Source organism: Emys orbicularis, chromosome 17, assembly GCF_028017835.1.
Source record: "Emys orbicularis isolate rEmyOrb1 chromosome 17, rEmyOrb1.hap1, whole genome shotgun sequence".
NCBI lineage: Eukaryota > Metazoa > Chordata > Testudines > Emydidae > Emys > Emys orbicularis.
In genome coordinates, this window is record NC_088699.1 from 5,185,389 (window position 1) to 5,207,691 (window position 22,303).

Below are 22,303 nucleotides of genomic sequence, written 5' to 3' on the forward strand. Positions count from 1 at the left end.
TGCTAGGCGCTGTACATTACAATTGGTAGTTATTATTAGGATTATGGTACAGACAAAAAACAATCCCTGCCCCAGAGAGCTCACAATCTGAATATAAGCCCAGAAACAACAGATGCAGACGGAGAGGGGGGAGAAGGCGAGTATGTTTCTGGAGTATCTTTCACTTGAGGTTCCCAAAGTGCTTTACTGACATTAATGAGGATATTCCTAAACCTTGGTCAGTGGCCCATAGAGTGATAACAACACCTTGCTGTTCTATCACACACAGATCCCAAAGTGCTTCACAAGGCAAGTCTGTATAATTGTTCCCAGTGTACTGGCTGGTCACCTGACACTGGCTCCTCCTTCTTGTTTCTGGTTGGCGGATGTCCTTAAAGGACAGCTAGGCATAATCTGAACATCTACTTCTCCATGTAAGCACCTGCTGAAGTTGGCACAGGGACACTGAGGGACTGCAGCTGGGAAGGGATGTGTCCATGAGAGGCACTATCTATAAGATGTGACTCACACTATGAATAAGTTTGAGAACTCCCATCGGAATGCACTAAGCACCCAAGCCTCTCCCCTCCTCTCCAAGCTTAAGTAGGTTGTTACACCCATTATACAGTTGTGCGTTCTGATTCAGAGGTTGTGATGAGCCCATGGTCACATAGGAAGTCAGCGGTAGAGTCAGGAATAGAACCCAAAAGTCCTGATTGAGTGGGAGAGAGAATAAAGTTTAATGAGCAATGATTGTTCACTTGCTTCTTAGTTTTCTTCAGAGATACTTCTTACAGTTACTAACCCAAGGAGCCAAAGACAAGAACAAGTCCCTATTAAAAGCCATCAAACCAAAAGGGAGACTCGATGGAATATGCTTAGGGTTAGGGGGCTGGAATTTTTCTTAAAGGACTCATAATGGCTAAGTCAAACTGTCTGACAGATGCTTTGCTACTGCGGTTTGTCATGGATCAGATTTTATAACCCATAGTATACAAAAATCCATTACATTGATTTCTTGTAATAAAATTCAAACAGATGCAATTGCATTACATCTGTTACCAAAGGGAAGGGCTAGGCGGGGAGCTGCAAACAGATCTGACACTCTCGCTGCAGTGAAATACAAGACTCATACACTTCTAGCATAGCATGTTTAAAAAGACCTGATAGGCAGAGAAGGTGACATTAGCACACTTAACATCCACATCCCAACCTGCAAATAACGCGGGTGCACCGAGACAGATCAAAGGGATTGTGGTTGCTGATGTGAATTAAAGATCCAGTTTCTACTGGCATAGGAGCTTTCTTGTAAACGTAACATGTCCCCTGTGAAACCGTTAGCCTCTGTTCAACGGTACAAACACTCCTGATACCCCTCGATAGATGGCTGTATCCAAATGAGAATGTCATTGTTACATTCGCTCTTGGGACTGAGAGGGACCAGACATCAATCCAGGTTCTCCCCATCTTTCTCAACAAGTCTCTCTTATTTCAAAATTGTAAGTAAAAGCCAGGCAAGGCGTCTTAGATTTACTTTGTTTTCTCAGCTTGTAAATGTACCTTTTACTAGAGTGCTTTCCTTGTTTGCTATACTTTGAACCTAAGACAGAGGGGATTCCTCTGAGCTCTTTAAGTTTGATTACCCTGTAAAGTTATTTTCCATTATGATTTTGCAGAGATGATTTTTACCTTTTGCTTTAATTAAAAGCCTCCTTTTTAAGAACCTGATTGATTTCTCCTTGTTTTTAAGATCCAAAGGGGGTTTGGATCTGTATTCACCAGGAGTTGGTGAAAGGAAGGAGGGGGGAAGGGTCAATTTCTCCTTGTTTAAGATCCAAGCAGTTTGGATCTGTATTCACCAGGGAATTGGTGAAAGGTTTCTCAAGGCTTCCCAGGGAGGGAATCCATCGAGAATGGTGGCAGCGGGACCAGAGCTAAGCTGGTAGATAAGCTTAGCAGTTTTCATGCAGGCCCCTACATTTGTACCCTAAAGTTCAAAGTGGGGATACAGCCTCTAAGGTGCCACAAGTACTCCTGTTATTTTTGCGGATACAGACTAACACGGCTGCTACTCTGAAACCCATTGTTACATCTGTGTCCATTTCCATCGCAGCCTCTGCTATCTTATTAACACGGTTCTTACTGATGGGCTAATAACTGCATCCTTGGAGGGAATTGACTCTGCAGCACTTATGATGAATAGCTTTAATTCTCTTGGAACCCAGAGGGAATTCCCCACCCTCATCCCCACCCCACCTCCCTGTCTTTTACAAAAGCCTAGGTTGCCCTAGCTGTCAGCCGACAAGATCCCTTCTGCTCGGGTGAAGAGTGTACCTGGTCTGTAGCAATGTGAGATGGCTTGCTTGTGGGTGGTTGACTCTCTCCACCTGTTTTCTGGCTATGCCCATCCTGATGAGTTGTTCAGGGTGAGAATTCAGCTTTAGTGGGACTTGAGTTTGAATAGCTTTAATGGTTTGGCATCATTCAGCATTTGCAACACAAGGAAAGAGGGCCTCCTGTCTGTCCAACACAGATTCACGTGCTGCCCCTGGTGCTCAATACTATCTCATGTCCAGTGCTCCAATAATGGAGTAACTAACGAACAGGTGGTTGGTCCAACTTTTCCCCTTTACTGGTTAATGGAGCAACTGTTTTTAACTTGGTTAACGGTAAGTCTCTTAGACACTGTCCTCTTAATTTAAATAAATGGGTTATGTATTTTCAGCCTCTTGGGGATTAGTTGAAGGTTCTCAAACTCAAAATCTTGACATATAGAATTTGTTTTCTAAAGGGTTTTTTGTCTCACACTATGACTGTCAGAGCCTGGATTTGCCAACCTTCCACAAAATAAAGAGCTGGCTGTGTTTTACTGGGGGATAAGGTGTTAACTATCCCTGGGCATTTGAGAAAGGGACAGGCTGAGGACTGGATGGGGTTCTTGATTGGTCAGGGATAATTGGGTTTTGGCACTGAATGCGATGGCTGGATGGACAGTGAATTTAAACAGGATTATGATTTGTTATATGCTTGCACTGTGCTTAGTGTCGTGGGCCTCCTGCCTCCATCACAATGGTAGCTTCGATTATCTAACATATACTTGTACTAAGAAAGCTGAAAGCACTCTCAGCTGTTAAATGCTTCCTTCCCTGCACTTCTAGTTCCCTTTCCCATCCTGTCATACACAGAGTAAGAAACAGTCTCTGCCCTGGCCTGTGCTTGCTAAATAGACAGGACAAAGGAGGTGTCATTATGCCTGTTGTACTGAGGCACAGAGCGGTAAAGTAACTCAACTACAGTCACGCAGGGAGTCTGGCAGAGCCCAAAATTGATCTGCATTGAGGTCTGAGGTGTGTTAACATTGTGCAGCTTAAGAGGTGTTCCAACACAGCATCCTTTCACAGCGTTGACAGGCCCTGATGCTGCCCGGGTCTTGCTGGGGACAGAATTGTATACAACCTAGGGCCAGGTGTGACACCCTGCCAGTAGCCCTTGCTCCCACCCTCTCGCCCAGTGTCTGTGGACACAGTAATAGAATGAACCATCCCGTGTTCAGCCTCAGTCCCTTCCTTCCCGCCAATGGATCCAAAATCCTTTTGACCTGTTTCTTTCCTACCGAAAGGGTTCCTTCTTGTGCGTGCTTTGCCTTCTCCCTACTCCTTGACATTTTATCTCTGCACTCGCTCTCTTGCCAGGCTGCTTCTGTCACGCACTTCTGCAGGCTGCCTGCTCAACAGGGGGGCCGGGACCATTGTAAAACCTACTTCAGACCACGTGCCATCAGCCCACGACATCCGGATATAAGCCAGCGTGCACAGCCTTTGTCGGGAGCATTCAGCTCTCACAGCGTGAAGCGTGGACCCTTGGCCTTAAGTTGATGCAAGTAAACATCCATCAGTTTTGAAAGCATCACTGTTTAAGATGCGGCAAGGGAACATGGTGCTACACATGCAGTGAGCGTTTATCGTTCCACTGGCTTCTCTCCTGAAGCTCAGAGGGGTCTCTGCAAAGTAATGAAGACGTGATTCATTAACTGCCAGTGCGGGAAAGGCATTTATAGATTTAGCACGGAGACGAAAATTCTCTGAGCACCACTGAAACTCTGTAAGCAAATTATTGCCATTATGTGCAATCAGCCAGCACCTCTGTTTGTTTGCTGTTAAGAGAGCTGTGTAGCTGGAGATACCTAATTTATGGAGAATCATCAGCAGGGTTGGAACATATTTGGGGTAGGGTTGGCTGTGTCCAACACTAAACTCACTCTGAACTCCAGACCCCGAGAGGAAACCCTCAGCTCACTCCCCACAGAGTTCTTGGCATACAAGAAGGTGAATTCATGACTCAGCAGAAGGAAAAACTTAATCACTGTCAGTAAGGGCTTTTCTTGGAAGCTCTGGTACAAAAAAGCAAAACCATAAGCAGAAAGGAAACTGATAGACTCCTCAGCTTGGGTGCAAGCCGGTCCTATGGGTCTGGCTGTGAAGGCCTGGTGTCCCAAAGACATTCCCCCTACCTTGTTTCCCAAGCAGCCCATGCCCTCTAAGGTGTGAGAGCCTGAGGCAGTGTGTAACATTGCTCCCGTCCCAGCGTCCTCCCCGACAGGATCCTTGGCAGCATTCTGTCTGCTTTACCTCTACTTCATGACTTGTTGCAACTCTCACTTGCAAAGCAGTTTAACTGCAGTGTGATAATATTGGGGGCAAACCCTGTCCCCCTGCCCCAGGTTTGGAAAGCACTGATCACTGGGTGTTAAGCAGGGAGGCCCATTGCTTCAGCGCCTGCAGTTTGAAGTGAGCCATTTGTTAGTTAACTGGCTGGAGCCCTCGTAGGAGTTTATAGCTGGAAAGACGTGCCGTCAGCAGACTCCTTGTATTAGCTGGACGAAAAGGAATTAGTTTAAGGCAGTCTGCGGTCTCTGTTCAAACGGGGTAACTTCATTAACGGCAGTGGTTTACTCTGGATTCACACTGGTATAAGTGAGGTAGCCTGGGTGGTGAAGGTCTCTCCAAAGCAAGACATTAGGAGCTGGGCTTGTGCAGACTTCATTAAAGTTTAATAAAACTCGATCTAGTGCTGAATGAAATCACGTTTCTCCTGCCCCTGGCGTTTGAAGACAATTTAATAAGAGCCCTCTCTGGCAGCATGGTCAGGCAGGAGAGGAAGCAGCCAGCCTGGCTCTTGGCTCAGAATAATTTTATTTTAGTCACAAATGACTTGGGTATTCCAAGAGAAGAAAGGTAATAAGGCAACAGCCTGGAGTTGCAGGGCTGCCGCTCGTTGTGCCAGGCTGCTGGAGTCAGTTTGCTCTTTAGATATCTCGGGGGGCTGCTCAGCTCAGAGTGATTCTTGTCAAGCACACTGTGTGCGTCAGGTGATTTGTCCCACTGACCACCCTGGTAGATGTCCACTGTCAAGTGCATTTTAGTGCTTTCCTAAAGCCTTCTTGTCTGTTTTTCTTAATTAGAGCTCTTTTAATGAAGCCGCTTCAGGAAAGGTATTGTCGCTACTTGAGAGACTGCACCATTGTCTGAGAAATCACTCTCCACAGCTGAGGATTCTAGCGGCAGGAGCAGCGTAAACCTCTAACCAGCTAGGCACTAGTGTTTGATGTCACCTGGTAATAGCTGGGAAAGAAAGTCCTTGCAGGCACCCGCGGCTCCTGAGTTGTGGGTTTTTAGGGTTACCTTGTAGGAAGATGTTGGGGTAGAGGAGAAGCATCCTGTGGGTAGAGGTGGAGACTGTGAACAAGGGTTTCTAGCTTCTTTTATTATTTAGTGTTTGCACTGCGGTCGCACTCAGGGCCCGCATCCTGGCCTGGGACCCTGTTGTGCTAGGCACTGTACGAACACACGCAAAGAAATCGTCCCAGCTCAGCTCAGTTACTGACTCGCTGTGACCTTGGACAAGCTGCTCAAAGATCCCAGGAGGTGGAGGTCCAGAGTTGTCATGATTAGTGATGGTAACAATTCTGGAAGGGATATTAAACCTCATGCTTCAGGGGCTTAAGCCAGTCTAGAACGATCAGAGACCAGGAAGAGACCTCATGCTGGGGGGGGTAGATTATCCTACATCTATTATGGTGGGAGTCTTCCACTCGGGATGTAAATATTGTTTTAAAAGTTAACTGTTTAAACAATTAAAATTATATTGTTTAATTGGTTAACCGATTAAAGGGAGAGGGGCTGGGGTTAACGGTTAGGGTGGGTTAACCAGTAAGACTCATGCTTACCGGTTAACCATTTAACTGTTTAATATTTTACATCCCTATCTTCCACCTCTCTCTGAAGCATCTGGTGCTGGCCTCTGTCAGAGACAGGGCACTGGACAGATGGACCTGGGTTCTAATCCAGTCTGGCCATTCCTATGTTCTCTGTGGCTACATTGCCCATCTGTAATAAGCAGGCACTGAGTTGTGGTTATCAAGATGTGTTGACCTGAGAGGTTGTTATTGACTGAGGCTTGGTCAATATTTTCTTCAAAGGGTGACGAACACTGATGTTCACTGAATCCTGAAGTCAGAAGATGGATTGTGACCTGCATTCTGTATGCCTGCAGCAGGAGTGTCTGAAAATCTCTCCAGTACAGCCATGAATGTCAGAGGTGTAACAGGGTTTTGGTTTAGAAAAAACATTGTAAAGAAACGTTAGTGGAACTTCTGAAACAACATTGTCAAAGGCAGATCAGGTCCAAGGACCGGAGAGAGCATTACCTCTTATGAACCCATTAGGAAGTCGAGATTTACATAGACTCTTTAGCTCGTCAGAGGTAAATACTAGTTTTCACATAGATTCATGCAGTGGTGGTGTAGCCATGTTGGTCCCAGGATATTAGATATCTTGATATTAGAGAGACAAGGGGTGGGTGAGGTAATATGTTTTATTGGACCAGCTTCTGTTGGTGAGAGACAAACTCTCGAACCACACATAGCTCTTCTTCAGGTTTGTGTAAGCTTGAAAGTTTGCCTCTCTCACCAACAGAAGTTGGTCCAATAAAAGATCTCTCCTCACCCACTTTGTGTCTCTGGTTTTCACATAAACAGTCCTACTCTGAATCTCTCATGAGAAGATCTGAGGTTGAAAATAGCTACATCTCCTCCTTCCGGTAGTGGCTGCTTCTGGATTTCTAGCACCGAAACTAGCTTGGCTCAGTTGTGTATTGAGTGTGGGTGTTGTGTGTCTTTCCTCGTCCGAGCAATCTTTGATGCCTTGCGATTCAAATGAATTGGCCTCGGTGTCGTTACCAGACAGGGCTGGCTACGGGAGGAGGTTTCATTGGATTCTGTGGAGATGAAAGGCTTTCGGAAATGGTGCTAATGCAGCTGGATTGAGATGAAAGGTGAAAGGGGCTCTGCATTGATCTCCAGCAGGTTCTGACAACCACAGGCGGCATGAAATAGAAAGGAGCCCGGAGATTACACCGCTAGAATTGCCTACAAAATATCCCACCCATCCCTGCTTGGGGATGGCTGGGTGGGGGCACCCCAGTTGGATGCACCTTTCCCTCCCCTTCGCCTTACCCCATCCACAGCTGTGATTAAAGTTAAGGAGAGTCGCCTACATAAACCCCTGTGCTTTTCATGACCGGGGCCGGGCTCAGCACGTCAGAGTGATGGGGGCCAGCTGGGTGTGGGGTTGGATTTCTCTGTCCCTGGTGGAGTTTGTCCCCTGTTCTACATGCGTGTTCACACACAAGCCGTTAGGGACTGACTGATAACGCTGCCTCCTGCGAGTGCTGGATGCACCAGCTGGGATGTATTGGGGAGGATGCCCCAGACCTCGCCAATCCCCAGGTGTCAGTAGGGTACGAAGTATCCAGGCTGGGATTTTCAGAGAGGCCTAAAGGAGCGTGGTACCCAAAGGCATGAGACTTGCATGCTCTAGCTGCCCTCTTCCCACTCTACACTGGCCCATGCTGCGTTCAGCTGTGGTGCAGCTGAGCTGTGTGTGGGTATATCTGGAGCACTGGGGGAGGTGATTCGCAGGCCACCGCAGGGAATGCTCCAGCGATTCCAGCTGGTGACAGATGGCCCAGCTGGGCTGTACCAGGGAACAGTCCTGTGCTGACAGCAGGAGGCTTAGGGAACCCAAATGGCTCTCTTCTGTCTCTCATATCTCTGGGTCCATGGTGAGAAGATAAACCCCTAGCTGGGAGGCTGCTGTGTTTGGGAGTTAGCGCTAGCCTCTGGAGTGAGGACCAGCCTCCCATGGATAGTAGTAATTGGTAAAGGTTAGCATTTGTACAGGGCTTTGGAGCTGCAAAGCCCTCTGCAAACAGAAACTAATTACTGCAGTCTCTGCCACATTAATTCTTCAGCGGATGAAATAAGCAAACAAAGAAACCCCCAGCAAGGTTAGATATGTAACAAATCCCGGCTTTCATCCCAGGTATCGCTCCTCTGCATACCCTGGCCACTCAGAATCCCAGGGCAGATTCTATCGGGGCTAATGCAGATCCAAAATTACAGTCCCCATCACTTGAGCACAAGGAGATTCCCCACTAGCTGCTAGAGCCTGACAGACAGCTGAGCAATTCTGTTTCCATCCAGTAGAGGGGGTGATGCCCATACACAGTAGGCCAGCGGTTCTCAATCTGTGGGTTGGGACCCCAAAGTGGGTCGTGCCCATTTTAATGGGGTCGCCAGGGCATTAGACTTGCTGGGCCTGGGGCTAAAGCCAAACGTCCAAGCCCCACCGCCCAGGGCTGGGGGCTTCAGCCCTGGGCAGTGGGGCTTAGGTTACAGCCCGCACCTGCCCAGGGCTGAAACCCTCAAGCTTCGGCTTTGCTGCCCCCCTGAGGGGTGGGGCTTTGGCCCCCTGCCCAGGGTGGAGGGGCTCAGTCTTCAGTCCCCCTTCCTGGGGTCGTGTAGTAATTTTTGTTGTCAGAAGGGGGTCGTGGTGCAATGAAGTTTGAGAAACCCTGCGCTAGGCAGTTCATACCCTTATTCTTTATGGGCTTGGTAGCTTCTGGCTGTGCTGTCTGTTTTTACTCAGCGACTGAGGGAAGTGCACTTTTGCAAGAGGTCAGCTATAATAATTGCTTAAAGAAAGTGCATGGTAATTAAGTTACTCTGTTAATTTGCTGCCAGGCAAAGAATGAGAGAGGTCTGGGAAGCTTACTGGGCTCGGCTTAATGGCAGAAGCAGCCAGTTACCACAGGAAGAAGGGGAGGGTTAAAAGAAAGACCCTAGCACCCTGCGGCCCATTAAAGCAGCCACAGACTGCCTGCATAGCCCCTAGTTAGATGTGACTTTTCATCTTGCAATTGAAATGACGCCCCCGGAATAACATCATGGCAGGTTGTGATTCTGTATTGCATCAAGGAGGGCCGATTCTGTTCTCCCTGCCTGCTGTCCCAGAAAGGAGCAAAGAGGGACTGAGACATGCGCCTTGGTGGCTTACGTTATCTCTACGTACATGCCTAGGCTCAAGGGAAGGACAGCCCAGTGGTTAGGGAACAGGCCTAAGACTTGGGAAAGCTGGGTTCAATCCTTTGCTCTGCCACAGACTTCCTGTGTGGCCTTGGGCAAGTCACTTAGCCTATCTGTGCCTCGGTTCCCATCTGTACAATGGGGGTAAGAGCCCTGCCTCATGGGGCGTTGAGTGGATAAATCCATTCAACATTGTGAGGTGCCCAGATGCCATGGTGATGGGGGACAGATAAGTACCTTAGATGGAAGTACCATGGGAAGGGAAGGTACAAGGAGCCACATGTGGGCAAAGCTGATCAGAGTGTCAGAGAGTGAGCAATCCCGGTGCAGAGTGGCAGTGGGAAGATAGGGGCAGGAGCTCACCTGGCATGAGGCAGAGCAGGAGGGCTGGGGGTTGTGGCTTCTTCCCCACCTGCTAGCACCCGGAGGCATGTTCTAGGACAGCATCCTTGGAGGTGCTACTTCTGCACCTGCAGCCCTTGGAGGCGAGCCGACCCCTGTACCCATTCTCACACCAGAAGGTCCCCATCTCCTCCCTCCCCAAGCACAGCGAGTTGCAATGTTTTGGAGCTGCGTCCGCACTTGTGGGTACTTTGCTTTGCTCTTCTAAGAGGATTCTCCTTCCTCTGGAGCAAAGCAGCCCTTGTTAACGTGGGGACTTTCTTCGGGGTTCCCTTGAGATCCTTTCCTTGGCATTAACCTCGAAATTCAAGTTTATTTTAATGGGAAACAGTAGAGGGTGTGTGTGTGTGTGGGGGGAAATCTGTCCCCTGCTGAGTTTGTGCTGGATTCTGCTAATAATTTGCTCCCCAGCACGGAGTGGAGAATAGACTCCAGTATGTTAAACCAATCTCTGGTGATTTCATTAGCTGCTAATACAGGCTCTGGAATTGTTAGCATACACATTTATTAGCATGCTTGCTGCCTTGATCATTTAGACCGGTCACTTTTTTTTTTAAATTGTTCTTCCCTGTACAAAAAAAAATGTATCCTGCATGCATGGAAGCACTAGTCGTAACATTTAAATTACTCCAATTATGTTGGTTTTGGCCCCAGTTCCTCATGGAAAACAACACCGAGCCACTGTAATTAAAATAAATGTGACAGCCTTATCACATCAACCATCCCGGCGACTTGGAAACGCAGGAGTTTGTTCTCATCTTGATGCACAGGGAGGGCTCACGTCCCTCTTCGCCTACACACAGAGTGAGAGCGTGCTCTGAAACCGGAGGGAGAAGAGCAACAAGGTCCACGTGCATTGGCAGCCCAGGTAGGATGCCTTGGGTGGAGCGAGAACCCCAGCCACGTTGTCAGGATTTTGCGCGTGCGCTTCGCAGACAGTCTGCATGGGCTGCAGTGCAGCCAAGCTATGGGACCAAAGTGGGTTGCAGACATTGTTAAAGCGAACAGGTGCCTGAAGCACTCAACTCCAAAGGAAAGGGCCGACACCCAGAGCCACGTGGCCGAGAGGGGAGTGTACAGCTAATGGGGTTTACTGGATTTCAAACTGGGGGGCTGGGACCCAATTGGCATGTGGGCAGTGAGCAACAGAGTGTGCCTGTTGCAGAGTGTGTGTTGCTTGATGATCTACACTTCAAAGGGTACGTCCAGACTACCCACCGTATCGGCGGGTAGCGATCAATTTATCGGGGATCGATATATCACGTCTCCCCGAACTCGCTCCCCGTCGACTCCGGAACTCCACCAGAGCAAGCGGCGGTAGCGGAGTCGATGGGGGAGCCGCGGCGGTCAATCCCGTGCCGTGAGGACGGGAGGTAAGTTGGAATACGATACGTCAACTTCAGCTACAGTATTCCCGTAGCTGAAGTTGCGTATCTTACATCGACACCCCCCACAGTGTAGACCAGGCCAAAGTTGCATTGCCTAGTCACGTCAATCAGGGATGTGGACAAACCCGACCGACACAGCTATGCCGGCAAATCCCCCAGTGTAGACACAGCTGTGTTGGCTGGAGAGGGCTTCTGTCTGCATGGTGGTGCTCCTACACTGACCGACAAACTCCTGTTGTCGTAGGCGGTCTCTCTGTTGAGGTGCCAGGCCTGTGTGGATCGTTGGAGAGAGAGAGGAACAAGGCAGAAAGGCACCTGGCCTGAGCCTCCGGCACAAGGGAGCTGTCTGCAGGCAGATCTTTTCCCAGTCCCATTCCAGGAAACCGGAGCTTGTGTCATCAGAGAATGTTCCCAAATCACACAGAGGAAATACCCTGCCTCTGCCTCACTGATTCCTCATCCAAACAGCAGTTGCCTTCCCAAGCCCTGAATTTCAGCCGAAGGCAGCGCTTGGGAGAGGCAGTGAGCCGCAGTAAATGTGCCAGTCACATGTTGCAGCTCCACGCACACCGCAACTTCTGCACTTCAGTGGGCCAATGTTCCAGCCTAGCTCCAGCAACAGGAAACCTGAGCTCTCATCCCTGTGTGCCAGTGACACATTCAGAGCTCGGGCAGGTCACGGAGGGTCCGATCCAAAGCCCACTGAAGCCAATGGGAATTTTTCTGTTCACTTCAAAGGCAGCGGCATTGGGGCCTTGTCTCCTGACTTTCAAACCTGCAGCTGCCACTGATTTGCTGGGACTTGTGGATGCTCAGCATCTCTGACAGTGGGTCATTAACCTGGCCCTTTCGGAGTCTGCCCCTGTACAGTGGGGGATCAGGCTGTGAGGCTGGCAGACTAGGTGGCAGCTCATTGCCAAGGTCCCCAGGCCTCAATTGAACGCTGACAGCTACAGAGCTGGAATCAGACTGGCTCAGCTGTGTGCTGGTATTGTTAAAATAGAACTATAAGAATGTGTTTAGCATTTAGACTTCATTGAATGCTTGTGAGCTGCTGCCTGAGTCAGTCTCACTCACAACATCTATATCCCATATTGTAGGGCATATTTGAGCATTTGCATTATAAGCCACCAGACAGGAGAAAGACATTAACTCATGTGAAATGCTGGTCCCCAACCAAAGGTGGTGTGTCCTGCCTGACAAGGAAGGCCTATCAATGCCAGACAGACTAGCTTGGAACATTAAAGAGGACAAAAGACTTTGTTGTTACTCCCCCCCTCCATCCCACTCCCTCCACCACATACACATGAAGATGAGTCTTGCAAGTTAATTCCTCCCATCAGCTGAGTTTGCAGCTCAGAGCAGAAGGGGGAACAAGGAGGAACTGGATCTCATTGCTGCTTGACTCTGCGGGCAAGGGGTTTCTAGGCATAAGCAAGGGATCCTCAATTGCTTAGCCTGCGTTAGCCCTAAAGGACATCTAGAGCTTGCTTCTATTACCTTTGGAAACTTAAGACTTTAACTCATTTGGGCGTGTGCATTTACCTGCTTTAACCTTGTAAATAATTCTCTTATTTCCTTTTCCTACTAATAAATCAGTATATAATTTATTATAGGATTGGCTACTAGTGTTGTCTTTGGTGTGAGATCTAAGGTGCAATTGACCCGGGGTGAGTGACTGGTCCTTTGGGACTGGATATAACCAGAATATTGCTGTGATTCGTGGTGTAAGGGCCCGTCTCTCACAAAGACAGTCTTGCCTAGGTGAAGAGACAGATGGGGGTATCCAAGGGGGCTGTCTGTGACTCCATGGTTTGGCTATTATGGTGCCTGAGGAATATACACTCGATACTTGGTTGATGAAATCTAAGTATAGAACTCAGCCCATTTGGGGGTTGTGCCCTGGGTCTTAGCAGTGTACCCTGAGGTTGGTACTCACGCTCTTGAGTCTGCAGGACAGCCTGACACGGGCTACCATGTTTGTTAGTTACTTGAATTGTGGTAGCTCCTGGAAGGAAGGAAGACACACACACACCAGTGCTAGCTCCCCAAGGAGCTTACAGACACCGTGTGGAAAGGGAAGTGAGGTTCCCAGCATCCATGATGGGACTTGGGGATGATATGGGGACTGTGAGCTCTCTGGGTCAGGAACCATTTTTTATTTCTATGCATTCAGCACAACGGGGCCCTGATCCATATCGGGGCTGCTGAGCACTAGCGTGATGCAAATTATGAATAGTGTGTTTGTGTTTTTAAAGCACTATGGAAATGTAGGACCCAATCCCTACTCAGGTGAGGAGTCCCATTCACTTCAGGGGGCCGAGCTGCAGGATTGGGCCCATAAATTTTGTTTCTATTACCGTAGTGGCTAGAGACCCACACAGAGGCTGGGGCCCCATTGTGCTAGGTGCTGTGCATACATATAGTAAGAGGCAGTCCTGCCCCAAAGAGTTTACAGTTTAAATAGACAAGACAGACGGTGTGGCAGGAAGCAGACACATGGTGAGGTTAAGTGACTTTCCCAAGGTCACACAATGGGTTGGTGGCAGTGCTGGGAATAGAACCCAGGACCTAGTCCAATGCTTTGTCTGTTAGCCTATGCTGTCTTTCACCTGTAACTTGCCACATAAGTCTTGTTGCTCTACCCTGAAAGCAAAGGATAAAGGAACAGACTGATATGTCAGCTGGTCTAGAAGCACCTGCAATGCCACCCAGGAACAGCTCCCATGTCCAGTTCAGCCACTGCCTGTACCTGCTAGATTTAATGTGTTGTCGTTGCTCTTGATTAAAGCACACGGAAAACACTAGCACCCAGATGCCAGCAAATTAAATAGTTTCCATAAGAAAAAATACCTGGAGATCAACGATCGGGAGCTGCAAGTTGGCGACTGGGAAAGCTTTCAAGGGCGAATGTGAAACCTCTCTGAATGCATTAATTCTTTAATTAAAATTAATGTGGCCATTTCTGCTCCTAGGCTCTAAAATTCTAATAAAACCCACATGGTAATTTATCTTATACACAAAAATTAAAGTGCTCTGGAGACAGATGGATTTTTCCCCTCAGTATTTATTGTTTCTTTCCACTCGGAGCCAAGGAAACTTTAAGAAATAAGAATTTATATGGCACCCTATAAACTGCAGTATAAATTGTACGCCAGGATCTCTTCAAACACCAGCTGAGATACAGGTACCACTGAGGTGCAGGACAGCACCAGTTTGCCACAGAAAGTGAAGCAGAATCCTTTACCCAAATGAAACGGCAAGAGGATTTAGCTAGGCAGAATGTAATGTACCAGAGCTGAAATGGGAGTATACCTCACCAATGTTGTTGTTTTATTATTTGTACGGTGGTCGTGCCTAGGAGCCGCGTCATGGGCCAGGACTCCATTGCACGAGCCTCTGTGCAAACAGAGGTGGTCTCTGTTCTGAGGCGCAAACAATCTATTCGTGCCTTATTTTTGCAAATAGTGCTTTGTGATCTTTAGGGATCAGCCTCTCCCCCAGAGGAATCTTATCTGAAGGGGACCAAAACAGGACTGAAAATAAAGTGTACATTTTTGACAGTGAGGGTAATTAACATTGGAACAACTTACCAAGGGTCATGGTGGATTCTCCATCACTGACCACTGTTAAATCAAGATTGGACGTTTTTCTACCAGATGTGCTCTAGGGATTATCTTGGGGGGGCTGGTTCTCTGGCCTGTGCTATACAGGGGGTCAGACTAGGTGATCACAGTGATCCCTTCTGGTCTTGGAATCTGTGAGTCTGTGAAACGCTACTGCCAATAATACAACCACAGCTACTTCTGGCTGGGATTCAGGCTGTCATGACACCGTTCCAGCCCTGCCGCCGACTCGCTGCTGGGTGATTCTGGGCGAGTCACTTAGCGCCAGAGTTTTCAAATGCACTCAGAGTTAGACCAACTTGGAGTGCTTGTGGAAATCCCACTCAGTCTCTCTGTGCCTCAGCTCCCTACTTGTCACATGGGGATAATAACACATCCTCCCCCCCCCCCCCCCAGCCTTGGCTGCCGTGTCTGTTTAGAGTAGACTGGCAGCTCTTTGGGGCAGGGATTGTCTCTCCCTATAGGCTTGTGCAGCACCCAGCCTAGTGAGGCCCCGATCTCCATTGGGTCCCTCTAGGTGCTACTGTAATGCAAATTGGTAAATATTAATAAGAATAAATTGGCACTTGATGGTGTTTCTCATTTGTAGATCTCAGAGCACTCTACAAGCCTGGCCTCAAGCATTAGGTGAGCATGAAGTTAAATGACTTGCCCATGGTCATACAGCTAATCAGTAGCAGAGATAAGATTAGAATCCAGGAGCCCAAACTTCATTTTCCCTGCAGTGCTTCCTGCTGCTCTATAGCCTGACATTGCAACTCCTACTGACTTCAGTGGAAATGCTCAGGATCAAGCCAGTAATTTTCTGCTAACGAGCATGCCTCCTGTAGAAGCCCATGCGTCAGTGCAGGAGTAGGCAGCTTTCACCTGTCTATCTCAGGCAGTGGAAGAACCCCTCTGCTGTGCATCTCTCTCTGGGTATTGATAAGACGCCTCGGAATTGTAGGTGTGGGTTTTCTGTCTCTCCAAGCCACCCGTGGCTGTGTCTGGCTTTGGCCTTGTAGGCGATATCGGAACAAGTTAATGAGTGTAATTTTAAACTTAGTGAGCAACCCTGAGCAGAATGATGAATGCTCTGCAGCTGCCAGAAAATGAAAAGTGGATCGAATTGAATTGGCCAGGGATATTGAACGAGCCATCAATATGAAAGGGGGAGGCAGCGAGCCAGTGCCCTCTGCCCTGAGGTAGGGCCACGCGAGTGTGTGTGTGTGTGTGTGTGTGAGAGAGAGAGAGAGAGAGAGCGCACTGGCCAGGCAGATTATATTGTTCTCTGCAAGCAGCAGAGTTGCATGTGTTAGTGTTTCATTGCTAACAAGGGGGGCTGAGGGTGGGAGAGTCTTATTCCATTTCACGCTTGGGTGCAAACTGGCACACGCAAGAGCGAGCGTGAGTCCCACGCCTGCTTTGATCACCAGCACCAGCCTACCTCCTCCAGCATGTATTGTTTGAGATCCGCAGGTTGTTCCCTTGATGCTGTGGTGGTGCTGTCACTCTCAGGAAATGAGCTGTGAGCACAGTCTAACACCGTCTGTCAGGTACAGGGCTTGGAGCTTTGAAGCCCCCACCTGGAGCTGTATCTGCAGCATCTCCCCGGCCAGCCTGCTGAGCTAGTTCTAGCTCCATTTGGGGTCTCGTTAGCTGTTTAAAAGCAGCGCTGCAGAGGAACGGCGTGCAAGGTGACGTTCCCAGCTGCTTTAACTTTCCAGCATTGAGAGCATATGGCAGGGGAGTGAGATTCCAGCCTGGCGATGCCTCTATTGGCTCCTTTTACTTGGCTGAGTTTAAAATTTGCTGTGAAAAGTTTGGCTGGGCGGCAGTCGGCTCGTTCGGGCCTCGGCAGCAGGACTTGTGTTAAGCGGAGAAGAGGGGAAGGGACGAGTTCATCACCAGAGGTTTTGTTGTTGTCGTTTTGTGTTCCCTGGTGCTCCTTGGACACCTCCCCACCCCACCCCAATCTGTGCTCCTGTTCTCCCAACACCCATTAGGTTTGCTCTAGGCCACAGGAGCCAGAGAATGAAACTGACCAGCCTTGTTTCCCCATCCAAGCAGAGTGAAATTCCCAAAGTCAAAGCCATAGGGGGTGGCTTAGCAGTGTGACCATCAGAGTCAACATAGCTGCAGCCAGGGTGCAGTGTAGCAGCATCGATACACCCTTCCATCCAAGGTGGATACACTCGGTTCGCTGTGTGCATGGAGGCTCATGTTTAAACCCCGAGGCCTTCCCTGCTCTGTGAGGGTGTTACAGATCCAGAGGTGCTGTTGCCAGGACTCAGTTTGCCCCAGGACTTCAGCTGACATTGTCTCACCCCTTCCACCGCGGTACATCAGCTGATGCCCCCCAAACCAGAGGTGGCTCCATTTTAATGGTGGTAAATGTGTGCACACTTTGTAAAGTGGTCTGGGATCCTTCAGGAAATGCACTTCGATGATATTTGAATATGCACCTATGTCTGCTCTGCTCCCCCTCTCTTTCTGATGGGGAGGAGTCAGGTATGGGCCCCCTTCTTTGGAGCGCTGAAGACAGCTTCCCATACTTACTGCACTGAGAAACGCTAAACCTCTGAGACATCCCGTTTCTGACCGTGCCCGCATAGCCCTTAGTGAAGGAGCTGAGTCGTCTTGGGGTGGAGAGTCACTCATTTCAGTCTCTGGGCCGTGCTTTGAAGGCTTAGCCCTGGAGAACTGGTGAATTAGGACTGTATTTTCCCTATGGCCACATGGCACTAACTGGGCCCCTTTGTCGGGCAATTCCACCTGAAAAGCCAGCGTTTGGATGGGCCTTGGCATCAGAGCTCTGCTTTCCCTTTGCCCATGGGGGGGGGGCATCATGGAGGAAGCTTGTTCTGCAGCTGCCCATGCCATACTGGGTCTGGGAGGAGCAGAGGGTTTGAATGTGGCGCTCAGTTCACCCCCCAGTTAGCAGGAAATACAGATTGGCCCCTCCTCTTTTGCCAGCCTGTCTCAGGACTGATCCCCCCCCTCCCCCGTGTGTTTCAGAATTTCCGTCTGCGACGAAGACAAGTTCCGCCACAATGAGTTCATCGGGGAGACGAGAATCCCGCTGAAGAAGCTAAAGCCCAACCAAACCAGAACCTTCAGCATCTGCCTGGAAAAGCAGCTGCCGGTGAGTGAGGGCAGGGCTCTGGGATGGGTGACTGGGCAGCGGGGTAGAATCTAGCTTTGACTGATCGGCTCTGCCTTCGGCCTCCTCGTCTCCTTTTCACTTCTTAGCCCTCCCTCAGCTGCTTAGGGGGTGCTTTGAGGGCCCCTCTCCCCAAACGGGTGTGGAGGGAGTGCCCCCTCGCCAGCCTGGCCGTTGGGAGTTCTGCCTCTAAGTGCTCATGCTTGGCCACATGCCAACAGCAGAGCTGCTGCGGAGGGGCCAGCAGTGACAGCCCGATGGGGGACACCCTCCTCTCCCCCATGGCAGCTGACAGGCTGAAGAGGCCTAGAGGGGAAAGATGCAAAGCCAGCAGCCCTCCACAGTACCGGGAGGAGAGAGATTCCAGATCGTGTGTTAGTGCAGCGCAGCATGCTTGACAAGGTCGCTGAAGGCTAGAGCTGGGTTTCTGGTGAAAAATGCAGCTTCGGTGACCCCGAAACACTGTGGGAATCCGGGTCCGTTTCGCCAGATTGCTTCAGTCGGGGAAAAAATCTGAAAAAATGCAAGTGTTTCAATTGTCCCATTTGAAACAAAAAGTCATTTCGAAGTTTCCTTTCCTTTTATTTTTTAAATATTAAAAAAACATTTAAAAAATGCTCCAGGTGGCAATGGGATGTTTCGTTGTGGGTGGAACGAACCGCTCACTGAGTTGTGCTTGTTTCTCTTCCCCCAACTCCCCCAGATAGATAAAACAGAAGACAAGTCCCTGGAGGAGCGCGGCCGGATCCTCATCTCCCTCAAGTACAGCTCCCAGAAGCAAGGCCTCTTGGTCGGCATCATCCGCTGTGCACACCTGGCTGCCATGGATGCCAACGGCTACTCCGACCCCTACGTGAAAACGTAAGTAAGTGACGCGTGATTTGAAGGTGGAGACGGCCGATCTGCCCCAGCGACCAGGCGGAAGGGCCAGGGCTTGCTTCTGGCTTCGTTTGTTGGGCGGGGAGGGGGATTCCAGCCCCCCTCCCGTGCAGAGCTGGCGTGGGGAGAAGGGAGCCTTGAACTAGCCTGGCCACGGGGCTATGTGCTGGGACCAGAAGAAGATGCCCCATCTCCTGACTCAGTGCGTGCCAGCAAAGCGGGCGGAGTGGAGGGTGTTGTTAGCCGCCCCTGGCCTGGCTGGATACCACACCGAGACTGGGAGTGTCACAGGAGCCAGAGGTGCCCAGCTCCTAATGATTCCTCAATTCTAAGGCCAGAAGGAGCCATTACGATCAGCTGGTCAGAGCCCCTGCGTAGCACAGGCCCAGGAGCCCGCCCAGTGAGGAGGAGACCGCTGGATGTGTGGCCTGGCTGGTGTATCGCAGGCAGGCGATATCTTGGCAACTGGACAAGGCCCTGATTGTCCCTTCCATATCCCTGACCAGGACTTTGGAATAAACTGCTCCCCTCTCCCACCCTCAGCCGGAAAAGGCTTCCCATGTGTTATAGTGAGCCCAGCGCCTGCTGGGTGCTAGTGGGATTTGGGTGCCGAGTCTCCTAGGGTCAGATTTTTAAAGGTATTTAGGAGCCTAAATATGCCGACAGACACCGTGTGGGGTTTTCAGAAGCACTTGTGAAATCCCAGCTGCCTGGCTACAGCTGCAAGACAATGGGGCTGCAGGGAACTAGCCACTTGAAAGGGCAGAGGCATAACGGCACCTTCCGCAGACGCAGCTGGGTGCCACCTGCAGCCGGCAACGTCCTCTGGTTCTGGCGAGCCAGAGCCGCCTCACCATTTGAGTCGTAAAGATGCAATAACAGCTGAGGCGGGGCGGGCATCCCATAAAGCGGGTGGCCACGTGTGATTACAGTCACCAATATGGGGACAGTGATAAGGCAATTGCTTCTGACATGATCCAGTGACTTTCCTTGCAACCTAATGTAATGATTTAATTGTGCACAGTTAAGTCATTATGCAAGGCAATCAGGAAACATTATGCAGGGCTGATGCCCATGTCATGAGACAGGAAGATTTAACCCCTTGAGAGGAGCCTGAATAGCCTACAGGAGACTGTCCCCACCCATGCATGCTCTGCCTTCTGATGCACCCACACTGATGAGCGCTTGAGTGATCCAGTGGTGCACGTGTGGTCAGATCAGGCACCTTGGCATACGCTCTGGAGGCCTAGAGGATTAGATCAGGGGACTGGGAGTCAGAATTTCCCGGGTTCTGTTCCTAGCTCTGCCTTTGACTCACCTGTGTGGCCTTGAAAAACAGGAGTGGCTTCGTTCACCTCCCTCAGAGAGGCAGTGTAGGGCGTAGCAGTGTAAAGCTCTTTGAGATCCATGGGTCAAGGGTGCTATGGCAGAGAAAAGCGTTGTTAGTGCTGCCAGGTTCCTCATCCGGGAGAAGAATAAGCAGGAGTGTTCGTCTGTGCGCCACTTACATGACCAAGCACCTACACTACTAGGGCATGTTAACGTAAATTTCCCGGTGGAAGCTGGGGCATAGTATTTTGCATACCAAGCACTGAGTGGGCGAGGGGAAGTGGTGCAGGGGTGGGGATCTCGGGATGGGAATGCTGACACGCTGTGGTGCTGAAGGGGTTAGGGAGGCAGCAGAATCTTCTCAGAGAGGGGGAGTGCGGGGGTCCGTGCACTGTAAAAGCACCAGAGGAGCTGCTGGGTGAATGGAGCCTTGAACGATTGGGAGGATGGTTAGCAGAACAGTGTGCATGGAGTCCCCCATCCCCACTCCCAAACAGCACGTGGTGTAATGCACCGTGCCTGGGAAAGGTCGCGGAGGGTCTGGCTTTGCATTGCTCCAATCTGGCTCCCTCATTAGTGCCCTACAGTGGAATAATGAGTCGCAGCTTCCCTTTCATTTGTTCCTGTCCAATTCCTGGAGCAGCAGGGGCCTGGGAGTCTGATTCGGAAGCTGCGTGAGACTGTCAGCAAAGCTGGGGGTAATTATCTCCAGGGGCAACAGATTCCCCACCCCAGGGGTCTGCCCAGCACTGCTGTTTGGCTGGGAGGCTTCCCATCATCACCCCATGGTGGCTGACAGCTCCAAGCAGCTGCAGTGATCCAGTGGCAATGGGGGGGCGTGTGTTTGTGGAGCCCCAGCACTGCGGTTTCCTCCCTCTCTTTCATATCAGGGGCCTCCGGCTGTTGAGAAGGGAGGGGAGAGTTTGGGGGAATAATTGAGATGTCTAATCTTGATTAGGGCCCTAATTAATTCAGCAAACCTGATAGTTTGCATAATATGAGCTCATTTCCCTGTGCCGGGGAAGCCTGGAAAGATTCAGTCCAAAGAATAAATCAGGCCAGTTCCCTCCCTTACGTAGATTTTAAAGCACAGCATGGGCTATGCAGCAGGCTGGTTTTGAGTTGGGGGTGAAGGCCCGTGCCTGTGAAAGGGAGACAGCAGCGAATGGAGCCAGACACGATGCAGCAAACTTATCCCCCCCACGTTCTCTGAACGTTCTTCGCTCCTGACCAGCAGCCCCCCGGCTGTTCCAGCCCTGGGCTCTCCCCTGCACCCGTACCTTTGCCGACGCTCCTCAGTTGTGTCCCGCAGCCACTCCCGGGATCCCTGCCAAACATCCACGCAGCACCTCCCTCCTAACCTCCACCCCATTGCTGTCCCAGCCCTGAGCTTCCCCTGAACACAAACTTCCCCAGGTGTCGCGGGGGGGGGGGGGGGGGGCTGTGTGATGTGCAGAAGTATCTGCTAAGGACAAGGCTGGGGCCAGGACACACCCTGTTGTGAACTGGGAGCGAACTGGGCGTGATATTGACCTCGGGGCCTGGGCAGGGGCTAGGGGGACTGGGAGCCGGACATGGAGCCTTTTAGCTGCTGGTTCCAAGTAAGAACTCGGCCGTCCGGGGTCCCGTCACAGGCAGGTGCCTCCTTTCTGGTTTACGATTTTGGCTCCTGCTCAGTTTCCCGCCTCCCTCCTCCAGGGCCCCAGGCCAGTGACCTGCAGGGCCCTCTCCTCAGTGATGCAGGGCTAAGGGAGCAGCTGGTGATTGTAAGTAATCAGGACACCACTGGCTAGGGAAGCCGGAGGAGGACGCGGTGATTTCTTTGCTTGCGACTTGGCATCTGTGAACTGGACACACGGCTGGTCTCTTCTACAGCCTCCGGTTCCTGCTGCTCCTTTGTCCTGTCTGCCCCCAGCCCGATCCTCTCACCTGCCTCTTCTGTCTTCTCTGTTGCCTCGGACACCTCCCAGGGCAGGGATGTGTTTGTGCAGCACCTAGCATGGGGGAGCATCGGTAGTTTCAGACATCCGGTTCCTGTTAGATCTGAATGGGCACTGGGCATCCCCAGCCCCTTTGAAAGTCTCACCAATAGCAAACCAGGGAGTTGTGCGTGTTTCAGGCTGCGCTGGGCGTG

At 50.4% G+C, this 22,303-nt stretch overlaps 1 protein-coding gene across 1 annotated transcript in view; it reads left to right on the top strand.

Annotated features, from left to right (window-relative positions):
- Positions 1-22,303, top strand: part of DOC2B (double C2 domain beta) — a 136,431-nt gene that overhangs the window by 88,731 nt on the left and 25,397 nt on the right. The window contains exons 5-6 of the mRNA XM_065418344.1: positions 17,817-17,943; positions 18,665-18,822. Of these exons, the coding sequence (XP_065274416.1) occupies positions 17,817-17,943; positions 18,665-18,822 (285 nt within the window). The remainder of the gene's footprint in view (positions 1-17,816; positions 17,944-18,664; positions 18,823-22,303) is intronic.